The sequence below is a fragment of the Chelonia mydas genome, chromosome 3 (assembly GCF_015237465.2).
Source record: "Chelonia mydas isolate rCheMyd1 chromosome 3, rCheMyd1.pri.v2, whole genome shotgun sequence".
Lineage (NCBI taxonomy): Eukaryota > Metazoa > Chordata > Testudines > Cheloniidae > Chelonia > Chelonia mydas.
Window position 1 is genome coordinate 168795779 of NC_057851.1, and position 22767 is coordinate 168818545.

Sequence of the window (22767 nt, forward strand, 5' to 3'; positions counted from 1 at the left end):
GCAGTAATCTTTCCTCAGGAAAGGCCCAAGATAGGAATATTAGGAGTGTTGCTCATCAGAAATGAGGTGCATTGACAAAACTGTGTGAGGAAACTTGATCACTCTCTGTCCATTTTATAATTAGCTCTCACCATGCTATTCATTCCCCACTTTCGTACTTTTTTTTCCCATTTGTAAGTGAATTTAGTGCTCAGTAAACAGAGGGACTGATAGCATTGGCTAAGGCCAGGCATAGGGCTAAGAGGCATTCTGCAATTTCCCCCATACAACTCTTCCATTATATCTCAATGTTGACCTGAACTATCAGTTCTTCTCCAGTCCTAGATCTCTCTTAAGCATACTATACACAGTCTCTCGTGCTAAATTGTGTGGTGGTGATGCACACAAAAGGGGATTGGAATGAGAGCATCAAACTCATTTTCCATTGTGACCTGTTGTAAACTAGGATATGAATGTAAGCCACGGTCTCTGGAGTTGAAAACAAAGAGTTAAACTTTTCATACTTTAAAAGCACAATTGTAAATATGTTACAATAAGAGTAAAAGGACACAGTTGTAAATTACCTAGAATATAAGTATTCTAGTAAGCAGACATGTTTGTTTTTCTATATTTTTCTGCAGTTGAGGATAAAATGTATCTTGTAGCGGTTGTAAACCTAGGAATTACAGTGCATCTTCTTCCTTTTTGTGAATTTAGTGCTCTTGAAAAGCACTGGATTGACAGCCCTGGAGACTGAAACCTTTTATCCACAGAAGAGGTGCAGCACAGGCAGTAATAAAGGTTCCCCGCGTTGCCCCAGCAATATGCCTCAAACCTGACCTCGAGGGGTGAAAGAGAAGTTAATTCTCTGTGGCCCAGCTCAATCCTTGGTACCTCCGCTGAGATTACCAATACGGTTGCCAGTTAGTACCAATAACGTTGGTCATTGTTATTGTGATACAGATACCTGCTCACTATGGACTGGACTGAGATTGTTTGGTGTAGCTGGGAGGTGGCACAGAGTAGCTACAGTGATCCTATACCTCCCACGGATTCCCCCTGAGCAGGGGGAAGTCCCAGCTAGCTGAATCAGCTGGGTTTGTGACTCTTTTGTGCCAGTGGAGCAGCGCAAAGAGGCATACTGGTTCCTTCTGTACAGATGCAAATATATTGGATATTGTATACTGAGAGTATCCTAACAATATGCTGCTTTTTTGGAGAAGCTTTGTAACAGTTTTCAGTCTGTGAGTTTTCAAATGGGCAACACTACTCTTTAACGTAAGTCATTAAGAACCAAATAAGGGACGAGTAAAAATAGTGGATGAAGGATCTTTAAAAAGAGTTGGATAATTCCTTTTCAACCGAAAGTTTCTTGTAACCTCCTGTTCATGGTTCATCATTTTTCATGCCAGTAACTGACTGTAATAGAGTAGGAACAACAGTTGGTTTGGTTTTGCCTGAAATGATGATGTCCCTCACAATGAGATTAAGTTGCAAGTGTTCCTTTCACGCCTGCTTTAAATTCCTATTAGGCCACATACCACTAAGGCTGCTAAAAGAGGGGCTGTGCTGAAGCAGAAGGAATGGAAGGCACCATTTCAGGGCACTGACTCTGCCATGAGTACTGTGGCAAAGGCAACTCCATTTGAGCATCCTTAGGGTAGCATGACTTCTTTAGCTGCTCTTTCTGTATAGGGGAGGCAAGATTTTTGTTGTCATTTAAGCACAAAACTATGAATCAGGAAATGTGGGCTTTATTCCTGGCTTTGCCATAGACTTATTGTGTGACCTCCTTGAGCAAGTCACCTAATCTCTGTGCCTCAATTCTCCATCTGTAAAACAGGGATAATAGTACTCATGACTTCAAGGGATTCTCGTGAGCCTAAATCCAGTAGTGTTGGCAAGGTGCTCTGATACGATGGTCTGGAGATGAGCGCTAGAGAAATATGTATAAATAAAATAAAGATCACATCCTTCACCACCCCTCCCAGGTGGTGCTCACATGCCAGTACAATCGTAATGAGCATTGTGTAGCTACCTAGAGCCAGTAGTTCTGGCAGTGTATTGCACCTCTTCTGACAATCACTGCAAAAGAATCAGGATGGAGTGGAGCAATGGACTACTTTGCACCAGCAAGCAAAAGGAAGTTGCAGTGGGCATAAAGGCAGCACAGCAGCTGTATTCCTGGGAATTCTGGGAGGCTTTGTGCCTCTCTCCTCAATCTCACCAAGTACTGTACATCTACACATGCACAAACACACCCTGACATGAAGGGCAGCTGTAAAGTCCAATAGAGCCATTGCCTATTTTTTCCTGCACAACTGTTCTGATGTAAAGCGGTGCAGTTATTCTCGTACATGCAAAGGTGTAAGTTTGTAAACAAGCATTTGCATGTATAAATGCAGTAGTAATTGCACATCCAAATAGGTGCTCATCCAATTTTATGCATGTAAAATCAGAGGCCTCTTTTTGTTAATTGTACCCAGAAGTCTTGACAGTGTTTTTGCATGAAACAAAACCCATATGCACATATAGGTGTATGTTTGTATAGTAGGTAGTATTAGTTAATATTTTTGTCTCTGAAGAATTAGTGCTATATGCTAACTACTGTGGATTTTGACATTGTATTATAACAGAACTGAGCATTTGTTTTCTCTCTAATCAGAAACTATACTATTTTATAGTTTGACTGTGTTACAAACGTAGGTCGCAATGTTGAAAAATGTAGGTCAGAATGAAAGAGTAGAAGGCAGAGTGCAAACGCCTCCACCTGGATCTTTAAGCTGATCCCTTTTCTGAAAGCAGTCAAAGAGGCTTACCTACCTGTTCAGGCAAGAGAAGCTTTTCCTTTTACTAAAATTAACAAAGGTATTCTTGCTGCTGGCTTAGTTGTTAGCACAGTGTGCTTCCACACTTGAGACCTGGGTTTGGGAGAGATCTTCTGACTCCTGCTTCTTTCGCTGGCGGTGTATTAGATCATTATGGAGGTGATACTTTCCCGTAAGGGGGAGGAGAAAGGTGCAGTTTGTGTTGTTTAGTTGTGCAGTTATAGAATGGCACTGTTGTTTCAGAAGATGCTGTTTCCTTTCTCCCAGTGATGGGGTAAGTACTGGTATAAGCAGCTACTGCCACGAGGAAGAAAGTATTAACACTGTGTGGTGGCAGGGTGAAGGAACTGATGTCCAACTGGAAAAGATTTGGTGAATACTTTGACTTCCGTCAGGCTGTCCTTCAATCAAAGCCACATCAAAGTGAAAAGCATTTCATTTTGGACAATGGGTGACAAGCTCAGACACTCCGGGCCCTCTGCTACAAAAACAAGTATTTGTGAGTCATTTTGACTAAAGGTTTGCTATAGACAGTTTTTTTTAATGTGGATTGTAGGGTATTACAAATGGTCCTGAATTAACCACTTATTCACTAAACACCAGAAACCACTGTTATTGCTTGAGTACACGCCTATCAGTTGTAAACTGAAACATTCTTATATTATTCACTTAAATATTTAAATAGTTATTATATTTAATGTAAAATCTGTCATTTTAACATATTTCAATGCTCAAAAAAAACCACAGAGAAAATCCTCTAGCATACTTAGTGTACATATTGCTGAGAAACGGGTAATTGTGTATGAATATTTGATTTTAACCCTTGGTGTATCTTAGAAAAATAGCAGATTTTCAGACACCATGTAAATCTAAATTACAGTGAACTTGACAAATAATAATGTTCCTTCAATGCTTTTGGTACGTATGTGAACCAACACTAATTAAAATATTAAATTGTACATATCTGATCTTTTTTTATTCAGAAATGGCTCACAAACTACAGGCCAAATCCTGAAGGCCTTGCTAGGTATTTATTCATTCCTCACACTGGGAAAACTTTCATAGGTACTCAGCAACCTTAAGGATTTGGCTGTTAGTCTTCACTGACAGCTTTGACGGAGGAAACTGAACAATTCTTTCAAGTTTTGGCCTATATATTTCTTTATATATATAAAACACAAAGCAAGAGTAGCAACCTGTGGGAAACTGAGGGTAGCAATTGAATGGACTGGGTTGCTCTTGGGGATGACAGTCAGGCTGCACAGTGATTTAGAGAAGGGGACGTGTTGGCCAAGAACACTATGGGGCAAAACTCCATTCTTATAAAATGAGTTATGATATCTTTTATGACTTTGAAGAACTGAAGGATTTTTCAAAATATATGATCTGAAAGATCCACATACATAGTAAGTTTTATACTCGCTTTATCTGACTGGATCCTTCAGAAGGGTGGAAGGACTAAGTCTATGTCTATACTGCGCTCTCATGAGGACTATAGGAGGTGTGAATTGCAGAGCACACCAAAGATTTGTGCTCTAACTGCCCTGTGTGGATGCTGCAGACATGAACTAAAAGGTATCCAGTTCACATTAAGGTAGTTCTCTTTCTAACAGGGTTACATTACAGTGTAGTTAGAGTGCAACTCTTTGGCATGCTTTGTCATTCACACCCCACAGTCCACACTGTGGTACTGTGTAGACAAGCCCTGAGTTTACCCTGCCAGTATTTGAATCTGTTTTAACATACTAGATAATGTGTATATGTACCACTGCCTTCTACTGGATGGAATATCAAACTTATTCAGATATGTATGTCAGGTTTCAGAGTAACAGCCGTGTTAGTCTGTATTCGCAAAAAGAAAAGGAGTACTTGTGGCACCTTAGAGACTAACCAATTTATTTGAGCATAAGCTTTCATGAGCTACAGCTCACTTCATCGGATGCAAGGCACTGCATTTAGCTGTATGGAGTGGAAATCTATCAACTGCATGAAAAAACTCGATGCATCCGATGAAGTGAGCTGTAGCTCACGAAAGCTTATGCTCAAATAAATTGGTAGTCTCTAAGGTGCCACAAGTACTCCTTTTCTTTTTGAGATATGTATGTGATTGTTTGTCTCTGTTGACTGCAGCCCATCAAGGATATGAACCCCAATGCTAATATAGCTAATGGAGAGTCTCCTATAGCTAAGAAACACTGTAAGTTAGCACCATCTTGTAGGTTTCCCATTGTGGGTTTATGTCTGATCTTTGTTGTCTGTTGACATTGTAAGCTGCAAAAGGCATGGACTGTGCGTTGCTTTGTGTCCTATATGTCACTGAGCCCATTGTTTTGGTGCTTAAGAAATAATAAATAATAATAATAATTGACCCATGTTATGGGGACCTTGGGTTTTTTTATTAGAAGGTTCAGAGTTCAATTGCTATTAATGACCAAAAGTTCATACACACTGTGCAAAATACCTGAAAATGTTAAAGTTATGGAATCATTACAATTGGCATCTGATGGTTGGTTCTGAAATCTTCATTCTCCCGTATCTGAGGTTTACTGCTTTGCCTGGCCTGGGAGTATATAATGTACTGTCTAATGAAAATGTGTATCACTGCATCCTGCTGATTGGAACTGGCCCACGGGGGACATATAAGTCCTATTACTACAACAAGTACTGAAATGTGTGGAATATGATGACTGTATAGTATGTGTAGCCACAGAATTATTACAATGTGGTTATTTCAAACTATTTAGACATTTGCTAGGGAGAATTACTGGGACTTTGTAATGGCAATATTACTTATTGTGTTCCCTTCTTCAGGTCATTTCCTAGTTTCAGGGAACTTTGAAATGAGGAAATAGAAAAAGTTTATGCACTATTGAAATATCACAAGTTGCTATTTGTTGAATAACCTTTATACTGTCTCTAAGAATTGATTGGGTCTTTTTTTAGAGAGTGGAACCCTTTTCTGGAAGTCTTATCCAAAAATAGGAACTTTGGGTCTTTCTACCTTTTTAATTTCAGGCTGCCTATTTTCAAGTGTCACCCCACCTCTTTGCTTATGGTAGCTTTGAATTATAGACTTTCACTGTAGTCCTCTGAGACTGCAGTGTCACTTTTAGTGGCCTGTAGGAATGAACAAAACTTAGGCATAAACTTCCTCTTCCCGTTTACCTCCCCAGCAGATAAGAGTATATGATCTATGAAGTTCTTAGTTCCAAACAGGCACAAGTGTCCATAGTTTGCTTCTGAAGCCAGGTCACTCTCATGGAAAGTCATTGTGCTATCCATTGAGCTAGCAGGCCATCCCAAGCTGTGATGTACGAATTGATATATAGGAGTGTTCTTTCACTACCAATAATAATGAAGGAAAAAACACACAAATATAACTTTTCCTCAGAGTCACTGCACATTTCATAACTGAATATAATTCAGCTGAAAAAGTTAGAAGTTATTCTCTATTCTTTTTTGGATTTAAAAATGGGAGTAATAAATAGAAATTTGGGAATGATTTTACCTCCTTTTTAAGGCTTTGGTGAGACCAGTACTGAAATATTGCATCCACTTGTGGTGTTCATGCCTTAAAAAGGAAATTGAAAAATGGAGGGGGTGCAGAAAAGAGCCACAAAAATGATTCAAGGACTGAAGAAAATACTTTACAGTGAGAGACTTAAAGAGCTCAATCTGTTTCACTTATGAAATAGAAGATTGAAAGGTGACTTGAGAACAGTGTATAAGTACCTTCATGGGGAGGAAATACAGGGTACTAAAGGACTCTTTAATCTAATGCAGAAAGGCATAACGAGAATCAGTGACTGGAAGCTGAAGCCAGACAAACTCAGATTAGAAATTAGACATACACTTTGAACAGTGAGAATGATTAATCACTGGAGCAGACTATCAGGGAAATGGTGGATTCTTCATCTTTTGAGGTCTTCGTATCAAGTTGGGATGCCTTTCTGGAAGAGATGCTTTAGTCAAACAAGTTATTGGCTCAATACAGGAGGAATTGGATGAAACTGAATGGCCTGTGATATACAGGAGGTCAGACGATGATTTTATGGTCCCTTCTGGCCTTAAACTCTATGAATCTATTGAGTTGTTGCCTACCAATAGTTACTGAGGCTGAAAATGTCAAATATATGGTATAAAACTGATATTTCTTAGAATTTGATTGTATTTCATGTTTATAATATTGAAGCTGGTGCCTAATTTTGAAACAAGTAGACAGCTATGGATTAGCCTGCCAATGTCCATATAAAATCTGTTGCTGGGGGTCTTAGGCTTTGCCTATACTGGAACTTTGTTGGCAAAACTTTTGTCTTTCAAGGGTGTTAAAAAAACACGCCCGAACGACAAAAGTTTTACCGACGAAAAGCACCGGTGTGAACAGCGCTTTGTTGGCAGGAGTGCTCTCTTGCTGACAAAGCTCCTGCCGCTCGTTGGGGGTAGAAGTTTTTTGTTGGCAGGAGAACTCTCTCATGCTGACAAACAGCAGCTACACTGCGCGCCTTTTAGTGGCATGGCTATCGTGGCACAGCTGTGTCGCTAAAAGGTGGGTAGTGTAGACAGAGCCTTAGAAGCATTGCTATTGTAAGTCTTGTCTTTTCTTTATTCTCTGATACTGTAGCATATTTTAAAAATAAAATAAAATAAATCCAATAAAAGATTGGTTTGGTACAGATCTAACCAACAGCTATTAAATATTAATGATACCTTTCAGAAGACACCTTTTTTTATTCTAAAAAAGCAAATATCTTTATGTTTTATAGGTATCTGGCCTTCTGAAGAGGTGCTAGCTTACTACTGCCTCAAGCACAATCAAATGTTCAGGTACACAGAATTGAACATAAAAGATGCTTTCCAATCTGTTAGTTTTATTGTATCTACATGGTAAAGATTGCTATGATTTAAATCTTAAGATTAAATTTAAAGAGTTCAAGGTGAAAGCATGTTGCTCTTAACAAAGAATTTTGAGCTGCCTTTGGGTATTAATATTGCACAGCAAGCTTTTTGCTATATGTCAAAGACTTTTGATTTCCACTCAAGGCGTTTTATTCCACTTTGATTTTTGGGAAACAAAAGTGAAGCTTCGATCGATCATTACTGATTGTGAAGGTCAGGAAAAGTAAAAGACACTCTTTAAACTGATTTCTGTTGGGAAAGCAAGAAAAGTATTATCTGATAAAGTACATCATATTCATATTATATAGTGATGCACGTGTACCCCATTTTTGAGTCATTCTGCATTTTATGTATTTATTTTTTCCCATATTTATATAACATGCCTATCAAACATTTGCTAGCCACTCTTACAGTAACAAAAAAATAAATCAAGCCCTAAATTCTTTCCACTCTTCTGGGGACAAAGAGGGCCCTGTGCTCAGTGAATCCCTGCAGTTCCATTGTAGAGGAGCAATGGTGTAGGGTTTGGGTTGTAGGTGGAGTCCATCTGCACACAAGCTCCCAACACAGTTGTGAACAACTGTTCTTTGAGGGTCAGGTGGAGACAGGCAGGAGCAAAGCTAATGGATTTACTACTGCTTATATTCACCAATCATTAACCCTGGCCTTCATAAGGCAGTGCAAGACCTGAAGAGGTTATTTCAGCTTTGATACCACAGTAGTAGCAACAGAGCTTCTCCACTCTGTCCCCCAACCTGGCATAAAGGCTTCCTCTGTCACTAGCCCCAGAGGGTCACTTTCCACCAATGCCTGGTTCAGGCAGTACTTGTCCCCCAGGTTGCCTGTTACTGATCCATGCTGCACACAAGGTACAGCTGTGGGCGTGCACTGTGGATCACTGTATTCCATTTTTTAAAAAGCTGTCTCTACCAAAGTCCCTACAAAAGTCTGGGTGTAGTACTCAGAGCTGCTGAGCAATCAAAACTTCCATTAAAGCCAATGGCAGTTCCACCTAGTCATCTCTTGTCAGGATCAGACCTACTGTGCAGTAAACTCAGAGTTGATAGGTTTTCCATATAGGTTTTAATTTGAATTTTATAAAAATCACCAAATCTGTATTTACTTGACTGGTTCCAAAAGAGCTGTTAATCCTCAGCATGCATGTTTGAATAAATTCTCTTATATATATACATACACACACACATATAATATGCATTTAAATTATTGGTTCAATAATACCCTTTTTTTAAAATTCATTGGGGACATACTGAATTGTGATTGCTGTAAAGGATAATAACTATTAAATGCAAAATGTGGATTGTACATTTTTTCATTAATCACTACTCGTTAAAAACCCTAAACCTAAAGAAAAAAGTGTGAGAAAATAATCTTATAAGATTGAAATAAAATTAAAAACATTCTTGTAAGATTTCTATAAAATGAAATACATGAAATACAAATAAATTCAGAGTCTAAGCTGCAGACCATCTCTGTTTTTAATTTTCCTTTTTATGTTTAGGCATTGTTTGGGATCCCAGGTATGTTTATATTTTATAGAGTGACATTTACATCACTTCCATAAAACCAGTGGTCTTTATGCAAGTGAAGTGTGTAAGGTCTAAGGGAAACAAATCCATCCCATTCCCAGATTGGATTTCAGTGTGTGGGATGCAGCAGAGAGATCTATGTGGCCTGGCCTAATGGACACAGTCCCTAAAAATCACTTGTAGTGTCTGTTGGGAAATTATTTTTCCCCACCAAAAATTGAATTAAAACAAATCTATTTTTGTTGTTTTCATCAAAAAATTTCAGGGTTTTCATTTTTTCAAAAAAAAATATCCATTTAATTGAAAAGCCATTTTCTGTCAAAAAATGTTTCAGTGGAAAATTTTCTACCAGCTATAATCACTTGCCGTAGGTGTAATTGGAAATCCCATGATCCCACCCTCAACGCTGCCCTATATGCTGGCCTAGGTGATGTCAGCGCACAGTCACCTCTGCCCCCCTCGCCAGCATGCCATCGGTTTGGAGACAGCGCTAATGTGAACATTCTATTGATGGCTCCCCCCATGCAGCTCCCATCATGCAGGTCCTCCACACTAACGTATATTTCATCCATATATATAGCACATGTGTTATTATTATTGGTAATGCTGGTGCACAATAGGCTAATTTAAGAAAAGCATGTCACAGCAGATACTGAGCCTTAATTCTGAGTTCTCTTGCTTTTCTGGGTTCAGATTAGGCTCTTGACATTACCTCACCTTAATTTTCAGTGGTTTAACTGTACATTGTTCCAGTGTTGTTTCTAAGAGTATTGTTTGTATAGCACTTGCAATTTAAGTGCTACTTGAGAAATCTAAATACTTCACATTTAAGGTATGTGGCTTGTTTTAAAATTTGTTGTATTTTTTTTTCAAAATATAAAGAATTTTCTCGATATGTCTATATATAGATATAAATAATATTAATTTCCCCATTTACTTGTCTAACTGTTTTTGAAAGAATGAATGTGGATTAACAATGTTATCCTTTCCTAACAATTATCTTTCGCTACTCTAGCTAGTTTAGTTCTAAAAGACAGCGCCATTGACAAGGGGAAAAAAGGGAACCTTCTCAGATTTTTCAGCTCAGCGGTGGTAATGTTGCACTGAACACTAATGAGGGAACCCCTACTGATTTGCCTGCTTTGTGACTTTTCTATTTCATAATTATTTTTAAAACGCAAACGACATGAGGTAGCCTAGTCGTGTCTCTACAACTTCCTGGTAGCTCAGTTCGTACTGCAGATGGCAATTTGTTCTTGTAACATATATGTCTCTCTGACCATTTTCATCTAATTTGTATGGGTTCTACCATTTCCTTTCTCTCTTTCAGGGACCTTGCTGTGTGTGAGCTAGGGGGTGGCATGACATGCTTGGCTGGGCTCATGGTAGGTCTTTTCTCAATTCCAATCCCATTCAGAGGGAGGAACAAAAGAAAAAATGTTCCAGTGCCTCCAACTGCTGGGTCAGAGAACTGTCAACAGCATCAGCTGCAGTCAAGCTGCAGAGTCTTGAGAGACCTTCTAGATTGACTTGCTTTCGTATCATATTGATTTTATGGTTGCCTCGATGAGCAGAAACATTTTACCTCAGTGTAGTCAATATCTCTTGTTGTGACATTCCAGGCCGTGTACGGTCTGTCTTTCATTGCCATAGATGAAGCATTTTTTTTTTCCAGAGTATAGTCCCATTTGCTAAGATACAGGAATAGCCTGGCGAATCACAGTTGGAGCACCATGATATAGCTGCTAATGTTTTGCCTGCATTATTACACCAACAAACATGATCCAGAGCTCTCAGTAATTAGATTCTTTTGAATTAGATTGGCCATTCAGGAGCGTCGTTCACCATTCTCTGGGTTCTGAGTCATGTATTCAGGAGATATTATGTAGCAGTGCAGTGCATTAGACAAGTTTTTATGTCTCTACAAATAAAAGCATATTGTTACACTGATTGGCATTTGACAAACCTGTCGCTCTTATACAATGTGTCGAGGTTACAGCCCAATGTGCGAGCATGTCAAAGCTCACAAAAAAATTACCCTTACAAAGCCATCTGCCTGCAATGCAAAGTTATATGAAGGGCATCAGGCAGTCAGACAGAAGCAAGCTGAAAGGCAGAGTGACAGCCTTGTATGATGGCTCTACTAGATAAACAGAAGCCCGCAAATGAAAGCCTCTCAGAATACCATCATCCGCTGTCACAATGCAATTACGGAACAGAATGATAGCAAGATAGAGGCTCCCGCAAATGGAATGATAAAAGTATTGACTGATTTGATTGAATGATTAAAATAATGCAGACATAAAATGAAAAAAGATTGAAGATTGTTACAGAGAAATAGGTGAGGAAGCATGATACTGAAGGCTTGTCACTCCTGTCTTCACTTCCACACAGACAAGCATATTTGCTCATTGTTTGCTGTGCTCTTTTTTTCAGGTTGCTATTTCTGCAGATGTCAAAGAAGTTCTGTTAACTGATGGAAATGAAAAGGCCATCAAAAGTATCCTTATTCAGATAGAAAACTGGTTTGTTGTGCTCATTCCTTTTTACTGGCTGAGTAACAATTGATATAAAGAAAGACAGCATGGGGTATATTAAAAAAAAAGTCTCCACCATGAGTAATTAAAAACCAGAAAGATATAACATTTCTTGAATGAAACTAAAATTTTCCCTATAATAAATTCCACACTTTCTTCTTGGATTAAAAAAAAAATACATGTTGGTAGAGAGAAAGCAGCAAGTACAGTGATATATATTTGTCTAATGGTTAAGTGTTCAGAGAATCCATTTTTTAATGTTCCATGTTATCGAAAGTACAGCAGTAAACCAAATAATTAACTCCCTCTCAACATTTATTCTTTTTGCTAGATTTTTTGTACCGAACATGCTTTCATATATTAACCATTTACAATATGTCCAAAATAGATATATTTTCATAGTATTCACAGTATATACTATTACATGCACAGTACCATTACTACAACTAACTTATAACTACCTATACATTATCCACATACTCTATTTAATCAATTATCAGTTTGGCATTATTTATCTTAATGTAAGGTTATAAAACCACTCTCCTCTATGTACTATTTTATTATATTTCTTATATTATATTAGAATAAATCATTATTATGCCATACTAATATGTACACAGAATTCAGAAAATTGAACTGTCCTTTGGCTAAGTGAGAGAGAAAGTGAGCATGATTTGTGGCCACATTATATGTCTACAGTAGTAGAAGAACTGATGTATATAGTGAATATTAATATCTGTTAGAAACTGAGAGGATAAAGTGGAAGGTATCTCTGTGCTTTTTTTCCTTGGTGATCTTTAAATTTGCTTTTGCAGGAAGAATAGTTGTTCAATTTTTGGCCACTGCAATGTCACAATTATTTAGATTTATGATTTGTATGTATGTGAACACTAGCATAATGAGTACTTATTTTTTCATTAAGTTAAACTCTGTTGTGGATTATTTAAAAAAATGAAATTTGCAATTATGTAAGGTTGTTAAAATGGGAGACATGGCAGTGCAAGAATATTAGCCAGCAGCCTTTAGAAACACTTATGTTCTCAGAGGTAACTCAGCCAGCTATAATTGCCTAAAATACTTCAACAATTTCATGGAGAATAACAGCCAATCACAAATCATTTCCTTTACAACTTGAAAAATGCTCCATAAAAATGCCCCTTTTCTCAAAAATGGAGGGTTTTAGTTATGAATCCTAGATTGTTTCTAAATTCTAAATGTTTACATTAGTGATCTGATGCCGGGCAATTGCAGTGTCCTGTGTTGTTTCATGTAACTGTATTATATCACACTTCTAGCCATGTGTCATTGTGGAAATAAAAAATATGAGGGGGAAAAAGGTTTTCAAAACCAACATAGCAAAATAAGTTGATGTTTGACAAAAGTATGGCTAGTTAACAAAAAAAAAAACCTTATACCATGAAGAGTTTCAGTTTGGTTTTAGTAATAATCACCTCTGCAAATATCTCATTTAACAGATCCTGTAAGTACATCTGAACTTTTACGAAATTGTTGAAGTCTTCTGCATCAAGGGTATGAACGGATATGTGCTAAAACATTCACTCATTGCATTGAATTAAATGATCAAAGTGTTTTTTGTTCCTCAAAAGGATAACAGCTAATATCACCTAATCAAGGAAGTTAAGTGCCCACACTTTTTCTTGGAAATACCTTATATTTTCTAAAATCCTACAAGACGGCTTAAAGTCTGTACTGACTCTGTTAGCCTTTCAGAGAAGTGCTTGCTGAAATCTTCTCAAAAGTTCCCCCCCGCCCCCCGCCCCATTTAAACAGTCGGTACTCTGGAGCTCAGCCTTCAAAGTGCTCCTAGTGTACTGCATTTTACAATGTCTTTAATATAGCAGGGTGCCCAAGTGAAGCGGATTTAAAACTTTACCGTGTAGGTGGAATGTGCTCTTGAAAGAGTGCGTAATAAAATGTATGCTGAATGTTATGTATTTTAATGGACTTCACTGGTAGTTTTATGTTCTGTCTTATGGTAATTTTATTTTTGCATTCTTTGCTATAGTAACTAACTATAAAACAATTATAGACAAAATTCTGATCTGTTACATCCATGCCATCCCCACTGAAATCAGGGGATTTCTATTGGAGTAACTGAGAACAAAATCTAGCCCCAAATGTCCAAAATTACCAAAAGTAATGATTTATTTCTCATAACTTTTATGATAGTTTTGGTATATTTTAGTAATTATTGTACCAAATTATATTAACATTGCTAAATTATTGTTTCCTTTTCTGGATTCTGCTCTTCAGGAATGGTTAATGTCTAGTATTTTGCTTTATTATTGAGGTATTATTGATTAAAATAACCTTATTTTAAAAATTACTGTTTACATCTTCCCTTTAAATTTCTTAGGAATTTTAAATTACATGGCAGTCATACTATAATATCCAAAAATTACTTTCCAAAAAGTAAAAGTGGTTGTCAACAAAAAGAAAAAAAAATCACTGTCAGAAACCAGGAAATCACCAAGCAAGCCTGCTAATTATTCCTAATGGGCAAGATGAGCACATTAAGAAACAAATGAATACATCAGTGAAATGTAATTGAAAATCGACCTGGCAATAGTGCATTGCATCTGAGTATCTGCCTTTGTATTATCATCATCATCATAATTATTGTTGTTGTTGTTGTTATTGCAATTCAGTGAGCGTAACTAACTGCCTTGCTTTGTGTATTCTTAAGCTTTTGAGGATCTGATTTTTCTTTTAATTTTTGACACCATTCATATTATTTTCCAAACTGTTACATGTCTGTTTTTGGCTGGTAGATGAGGAATTCACTCCATATATTGTGAATGCTTATATTAGCATAGTATATTCATATGTTATTAGACTATTACGTGACTAACTTCCTTAAAATTAAACAAAGGTGTTGGTCTGTCACTCTTCACCATACATGTACATTTGAAGTATTATCCACTTTTATATCAAAATATATTTAAAGTGATAAATGAGCTTATGATATGAGGTGCTGAGAATTTTTAAAATCCTAAATGATCCTCTGACATATACAATTAACTCATTTAAAAGGTTTCATCCATTGTGCTTATCACAGGTAGCTCTAAATTGTGTAATAGATCATAACACAGGGGTGGCCAACCTGAGCCTGAGAAGGAGCCAGAATTTACCAATGTACGTTGCCAAAGAGCCACAGTAATATGTCAGCAGCCCCCCGATCAGCTCCCCTGGCTCCCAGCACGTCCCACCCACCGGCAGCCCTGCCAGTCAGCGCCTCCCCCTCCCTCCCCACACCTCCCGATCAGCTGTTTCCTGGTGTGCAGGAGGCTTTGGGGGGGGGAGGAGCGAGAGCACGGCAGGCTCAGGGGAGGGGGCGGGAAGGAGTGGAGTGGGGGCAGGACCTATGGCAGAGCCAGGGGTTGAGCAGTGAGCACCCCCTGGCACACTGGAAAGTTGGCGCCTGTAGCTACAGCCCCAGAGTTGGTGCCTATATAAGGAGCCGCATATTAACTTCTGTAGAGCTGCATGTGGAGCCAGAGGTTGGCCACCCCTGTCATAACATATAATTATGTGGAGAACGTGGGTACAACCTGGTAATGTAAAGACAGATTTCCTTGCTTTTGTCAGCTTCAGTCAGAAGTTTATCCTTAATTTAGTATGAGTGTAGTTGTCTAATTAAAGTTCCTTTTTAATTCTATAAATAAAGATAATATAAAAAGAGAAAGGATTAGATCTTTCAAGGGAAAGTTAAAGAGGGACCTGAACTGGGTCATCGGATCTAAGCCCCTTTTTAAACTTTGGGGTGATATTGATCTCAATCTGTATTTTGCAGCTTGGGCCATATTTCTATGATGAATCCAAACCAGAACACCAAATGCGAACCTCCTAAAACACTTGGAAAGTTCGGAATCAGCTCAGAATTTCCAGATCCACAGATCAGGCCCATTTCTAAGAAAAGTAGCCAGCTGATTCATTAATGTAATGTACCTTCCAGTTTTAGCTCTATTTCTCACTGTGCACTGATGACGTGAACTACTCTATCTAGAATTGTGTGACAAGCTTCAGTGCCTGAAAGTATCAGTAATACAAAGTGCTGACACAGTACACTGTAATGACCATTAAAATAATAAATAATAATGAAGTGTATGGATCTCTCAACAATCATGATAAATCTAGGTTATAAAGGCCAAGTTCAGCCTGAATGTCTTAAGATATGGGTTTGTATATGTATTTAAAATACATAATGTTAAAATGTTTACTAAAATTATTAATAGTTTTTTCAGAATTATATAAATTTACTGCACTGAGGCTAATTTATCAGCTGTGTTATCTCTACTAACAAAATAACATGTTCTGCTTATGAGATTAGTCATGCCCTTCTTTTACTCTACAGGTACGTGCTGTACCTCATGGGATTCCATTGAATGCCATGGAAACACTTCAAACAGTGTGTCCAGACTGTGGGGTGGTTAATTTATAACACTCTTCGGTCAACAGTTTTTTGATTTTCTGTTACACAAAATAAATGTCAATTGTCTTTACTTCCACATTATTCACTTAGAAATTTTTCCTAAAATATCTATTCCTGTATAGTCAGTATCATTAGGTAGGTTAATTATGTAATTTCAGTTAAGTGAAATAAGGGGACATATTAGTTAGTCACTTCTTAATCATCAAAACATAGCATTATTTAATTTGCATGCAGAAAAGTTCACACTGAAAAATTCAATTACATATGTGAACTTCAGTAACATCTTTCTTTAGTACCACTGATTTGATTTTCTCCACTTTCTTCTATGACATAAGAATGGCCATACGGTCAGACCAATGGTCCATATAGCCCAGTATCCTGTCTCCGACAGTGGCCGGTACCAGAGCGTCAGGGTGAGTGTATGGAACAGGGCAGCTGGAGTGATTCACTCCGCCCTCCCTTCCCGGCTTCTGACAGTCAGAGGTTTAGGGTCACCCTGAGCATGATGACATGTAACAAAAAAAGCCACCATTGTTTTGGTTCATTCATATAAACTGCCTGTGTGATTAGACATTTCTAACATCCCTGTATATCTGAGCACCTTGCACTGGTCTTGCTTTGCTATGCTGATTTTAGTGGTTATTGTAAGAGTGAGAAGTTATTTTAGAGGAGATTAATGCTTTTTGAACTGGATACCAGTATCCATTAGGAACAGGGACAGGTCCTAACATTGATATTTGTGTCATATTTGTGAATGAATCAGATACATTGAGGTTCAGATATATTTTTGTTTGTCCTCCCAAGACTATTTCAGTACCTTGCCACCCCCATTCATTCCAACAGTTCTCTTTACCACTAGCCACAAGTACCGTCCTAAGTTGTGGAGATTCTCCCTCCAACTAAAGAGGACTGGGTCAAGCTCCTTCTGAAATCAATCAGTGCCGCTCCTTGTTTTGGTTAGCGGGGGACTGACTACGGGGGTCGGGGGAATCAAAATCGGTGTCCTGAGTTTCCAGAGTGGAAGAGGCTGAGAATGAAGCAAAGACAACACTCTTTTTCAGCCCATGTGCCACCTATTGCTCACAACAAACCAGAAACTCCACTGAGTACACGTCACTGTGCTCCTGCTGACTGCTCCATTTTCACACAGACCATCACAGCCAGGAGCCAAATGCCTGGGTGTTGTTTCAGGGAGGAATTCAACGTCTTGAGCTCCTGAAGTGTCTGCCCAGTGAGCTACTTGCACATCTCAAGCTAAACAAGGTTAAAAAAAAACCCGTGCAAAATAAACAGCACATCGTCTGTTGTGCTGACCGGTCTGTGTTCATAGTATGTATCCCAAGAGGCATTGTGGTCGTGCTGCTGCTGCTTCCTTTTTTTTTGTTTTTTGTTTTTGTTTTAAACTCGTAGTCAGCTTTACGAATACATAAGGACTGAAAGACCTTTGTTTAAAACGACCCAAAAAAAGGATAGAGGATGGACATGGATAAATTTGGTGAGTTACTGGCTAGGGCTATCAGAGTACTTCTGCAGTAGCGCTATACATGCATTACTTCACTATGAACACAGATTATGGAAGACCTAATAGGTCAAAGACGCTATGAAGACATTAACAATTAGGGTAGGGGAAGTACTTTTGATTAAATCATTATTTTTATGTTAATTTCATGGATGATTCTTAACAAGTATGTTACAGATGTAAGTGACATCATCATCAGAAATCAAAATGCAGGAGTATTTAAGGCTCAGACTGTATCAAGCTGGTAAGATATTTTAAAAGCTGCTGATGAATTGTTTGTATAAAATTATACTGTGAAGTGAATGCAGAAATGTGAGTTATAATATCTCTATTGGCAAGGAAGATAACTGTACAGTATCAATTATCCAGGCTAGTAATTTGCGGTTCATGGGAAGGGAATTTATTACACTAAAGGAAGCATCTAGTCCTGAATTCTGGTATCATACCACTATTCAGGACGAGACTGTGTCCTTTAATTTAAGGAATTATGCTCCTAGGTGTAAAATAAATAAATAAATAATCATAACATCTGCATGGTGGTCCCCAAATGTATATGTGGCCCTCACCTGTGAGGAGTCTTAGCAAAGAGCAATTATACATGAATAATACAGTACAGTTTTTGCTGACTGCATATATGTGTGTGTTTGTGTTTCCAGGTATGCTGAGAACTCTGGAAAAAAATCTGAATTGAAATTGGGATAGTAGTACATAAAATATATTTATCTCAACTGAATTGCATTTTGGACTAGAGAGTACAATATAATTAATCTTGGCCACATGTGACATACTATTTTTCTTCCTTTTAATTTTTTAAAATATACAATATGTCTTTCAGCATTAGAAAGCTGTTCACTGGTTGAAAACTGCCTAGTTGTGAGGCATCGTGGTCATTTGTGCTGAATGTGGGGCAAGGAGTAAGGGTTAATATTTTCAAAAGCACCTAAATCATTTAAGAGACTATGCCTTATTTTCAAAAGACTCCTCCTCACACCTACTGAAAGTCAGTAGGACTTACGTTCCTAAGTGACTTTGGTGGTGTTGAAAAATTTACTCCAGGAATTCTTCTATTCTAATCTTCATTGTGCCAATTCTTCTGCTGAGAGGACTTAACCTCTCTGCCTCAATTTCCCTTACTCTATCAAATGTGCGTGGTATTGACTTACCTGACAGAAGTCTTCTGAGGATTAGCTAAAATACTTACAACATTTTGATGTATGTCATTACAAAATTGCTAGATAATGTTTGGCACTATTAAAGAACTGTTTTTTCTTTGAGTGCTTGCTCATGTCCATTCCATGCTAGATGTGTGCACACCATGTGCACAATTGCCATAGATTTTCCAGTGGTATCCATAGGGCATAGTGGTATCAGTGGTATCTATAGGGCCAGCTCTAGCACCCTCAGTTCCTTCTTACCACCCATGACAGTTGCTGGAACTATCCTTCTTGCTGTGGCAAGGCTTTTCTTTCCCAACTGGTTGGACTTTCTCGGTCATATTCTGTAAAGTTATCATAGCTGGTGTATATAGTTTTTAGAGTTCGTGTATATAGTAGTGATAGTATTTGTCCCTGTTGACAAGGGACTTTTCACCCCCAGGGCTGGGCATGCCCCGGTCCCCAGGCTTCAAACTGTATGCCTCTTGCCGCAAGCCGGTGGCAGTTAGTTACCTGCACACTAGCTGTCTAACATGTCTGAGGGAGTCTTACCTCAGAGAGGTACCAGAATTGCAGGGACTTCATACCCTGTACCAAGAAGGACAGGGATATTCAACTGAAAGCCATTCTTTTGGAGGCAGGCCTCAGACCAGCCTCGGAGTTGAGCTGCTCCAAATCAGTGTCGAGTATTTCGGCATTTGTGTGGAGTGCTCCCCCGGCACCATGTTCTTCCCAGAACCGTTCTCCATCCCCAGTGCCAAGGAAGAAACATAAGAAACAGTGCACCGAGAAAGGGCGTTCTTCAGTGCCAAAGAGAGACAGGCAGGGAAGGACTGGTGTGGTGAGACCCATGTCGGGTCACTTGTCCTCTCCTGAGCCACTGATGGCTCCACAGACTCCGCCTAGAGTGCCGAGTCCAGTAGGGGACCTGCCACCTACTCCGGGAGCAACTGTGGGGCCAGATGGTTGCTGGCCCCCTCAACACTGGAGGTCTTTTAGGCAGCGAAGGATCTGCTGTCTTTCCCAATCCTGCTGACCCCTCAAGGACCCTCACCAGCTAACATTACTGAATTAGAAAGGAACAAGGTCCAGCAGGCCTCTTCTGGTGCAGGCCTTCTCCTCATTGTCCCTGGATGAGGCGGTTGTAGGCCCTAGTACCCTGCTCCCTCAAGACGACTTCCTGGCCCACCAGGACCTCCTGAAAAGAGTCACGGATAACTTGGGTCTGGAGATGAAAGAGCTTAAGGAGTCGGCGCACAGCCTGATTGACATCCTGGCTGCTGCTGCTCCCTCCAGAGTAGCCTTACCCATAAATGAAACAGTGTTAGGGCCCATTAAGATACTGTGGAAGACCCCTTCTTCTCTGCTCCCCCACCTCAAAGAGGGCAGAGAAGAAATACTATATTCCAGCAAGCGGTTTTGACTATCTTTACTCACACCCTCCCCCAGGATCTCCAGTTGTGTTGGTGGTGAATGAGTGGGAAAGATGGGGCAGTCGAGTGTTAACGTCAAAAATAAAGACGCTAAGAGACTGGATGGAAGGTTTATTCAATGGGCAGTCTCCAACTATGTATTTCCAACCAGCAGGCTCTACTGGGGAGGTACGATTTTAATCTCTGGGACTCCCTGTCCAAATTTAAAGACTCCCATCCACAGGAATCGAGGGCGGAATTTGTGGCCATCTTAGAGGAGGGCAAAACTGTGTCCAGGATCTCCCTTCAGGCGACTCTGAATGCGGCCAACTCAGCAGCTAGGACTGTGGCATCAGCAGTCACCATGAGGTGCTGTTTGTGGCTGCAATCGTCTGGCCTTCCTCAAAAGATTCAATAGTCTGTCCAGGACCACCCTTTTGAGGGCTCCTCCTTGTTTTCTGATCAGACAGACTCGAAGCTCCATGGTCTCAAGGACAAAAGTTACACTTCATTCCTTAGGCCTTTACATACTACTAGCCTCCAGGAAGCATTCCAGGCCCCAGCAACATCCCAGGTTCATGGCATCTCCAAGGTAGGAGCCCTACAAAAATAAGGGAAAAGGTTATAAAAAATGACAACCCCTCCCACCTACCTCTGCCTCCCAGTTGGGCTCTCAAAGATATTCCAGTGGGTCCAGGCAGGCCTTCTGAAGGTATGTCTGACTGCATTATACCAGTCTCAGCACTGGATCCATCCCCTCTTTTGTTTTTGGACCACCTGTTGCCCTCCAGCCCAGTGTGGTCATAGACCGTTGGGTACTGAGTACAGTAACAATCAGTTACACCCTTCAGTTTTCATCCAACCCCCTGTCCCTCTTCAGGGACCCTTCTCACAAGCAGCTTCTCATCTAAGAGATGCAAGCCCTCCTATGTGTGAGTGTCGTGGAGGACGTTCTTTGAGACTTGAGAGGGAAGGGGTTTTACACCCAATGTTTCCTAATCCCAAAGGCCCATGGGGGCGGGGGCAGGGGGAGGCTACAGCCCATCCTGGACCTGTGTTGTCTCAACAAATATCTCAAGAAACTGAGGTTTCGTATGGTCTCTTTGGTCCATCATTTCCTCTCTGGATCGAGGAGACTGGTACGCCACCCTTGACTTAAAGGACGCCTATTTCCACATCTCTATCTTCCGCGGTCATAGAAAATTTCTCAGGTTCATAGTGGAACAACGCAACTACCAATTCACCGCTCTTCCCTCCGGTCTATCGGCAGCCCCCTGGGTCTTCACAAAGTGTATGGCGGTGGTGGCAGCCTTCCTCAGGCATTGAGGTGTGCAACTTTACCCATACCTCGACAACTGGCTGATCAAAGGTCAGTTGCAGGCTCAGGTGCGGCACAGCATCAGCACAGTACCAGGCCACCTTCCAGATGCTGTGTCTGTTGATAAATGAGCAGAAGTCAGCCCTGGTCCTGGTTCAGAGAATAGAGTTCATCGGGGCAGTGCTCGATTCAAACCAGGCCAACGCCTGCCTACTGGAAGCCTGTTTCCAAGCTGTGTCGAACCTGAGTTCCAAGGTCACAATCCACTCACTAGTGACTGCTCAGGTCTGCCTCAAGCTGCTGGATCACATGGTGGCATGGTGCAGCATGCAAGGCTAGTCTCAGACTCTTTCAGTTGTGGCCGGCTTAAGTCTACTCCCTAAGCAGACACCTCCTGGACTGGATACTCACGATTCCGCTTCCGGTCCTCGCTTCGCTGACCTGGTGGAGAGATTCAGGATCTGTAATGAAAGGGGTACCCTTTGCTGCCCCTCATACGTTGGTAACCTTAATCTCAGATGCGTCAGACCTGGGGTGGGGAGCCCACTTTGGCAGTCTCAGGACTTGGGGCCTCTATTCCCAGACAGAACTCTCCCTGCATATGAATGTTAGGGAACTCAGGGCGATATGCTTGGCTTGCCAGGTCTTCATTCCCCAGATCTCAGGCATAGCGGTGCAGCTCTTGACAGACAACACAGCATCAGTGTTTTGTATCAAAAAGCAGGGAGGGACTCTCACAGGTCAGTGTATACGAAGCTGTGATTCTCCTTACTGTCCTCTGGCATGGAGTGGTAGGGGTAAGGATGCAGCGCATGATGCTATGTGGAATGTTAGGGAGATGTAGGGGGCTGCTAAACTGGAGTTCTCCATTAACTGAAAAGGGAGGCGAGCCTGTGATTATTGGACCTGAAGATCAACAAGAGTGTGCAGTATCTGTGTTTGCCGCCTGAGAAGCCCCATAATGTCCTGGTGCATCTCTTGCTCAGACTCTTGAGCCTTTCTCCTGTTGGATCTTTCCTTCTTTATGCTGCCTGATATATTTGTCCTCTATTCACGGTCTGATGCAGCACTGATTTGCAGGATCTCATTGGTCATGTTGTCCCTTGTCCACACAGTCCAGCAGC

At 40.1% G+C, this 22767-nt stretch overlaps 1 protein-coding gene across 2 annotated transcripts in view; it reads left to right on the top strand.

The window, feature by feature from the left end:
* CAMKMT (calmodulin-lysine N-methyltransferase) overlaps positions 1 to 22767 on the top strand; it is a 340323-nt gene that overhangs the window by 273247 nt on the left and 44309 nt on the right. For both annotated transcript variants that reach the window (XM_037895845.1, XM_007060582.4), the window contains exons 4-7: positions 7571 to 7631; positions 10581 to 10635; positions 11687 to 11750; positions 17937 to 18003. In XM_037895845.1, the coding sequence (XP_037751773.1) occupies positions 7571 to 7631; positions 10581 to 10635; positions 11687 to 11750; positions 17937 to 18003 (247 nt within the window). The remainder of the gene's footprint in view (positions 1 to 7570; positions 7632 to 10580; positions 10636 to 11686; positions 11751 to 17936; positions 18004 to 22767) is intronic.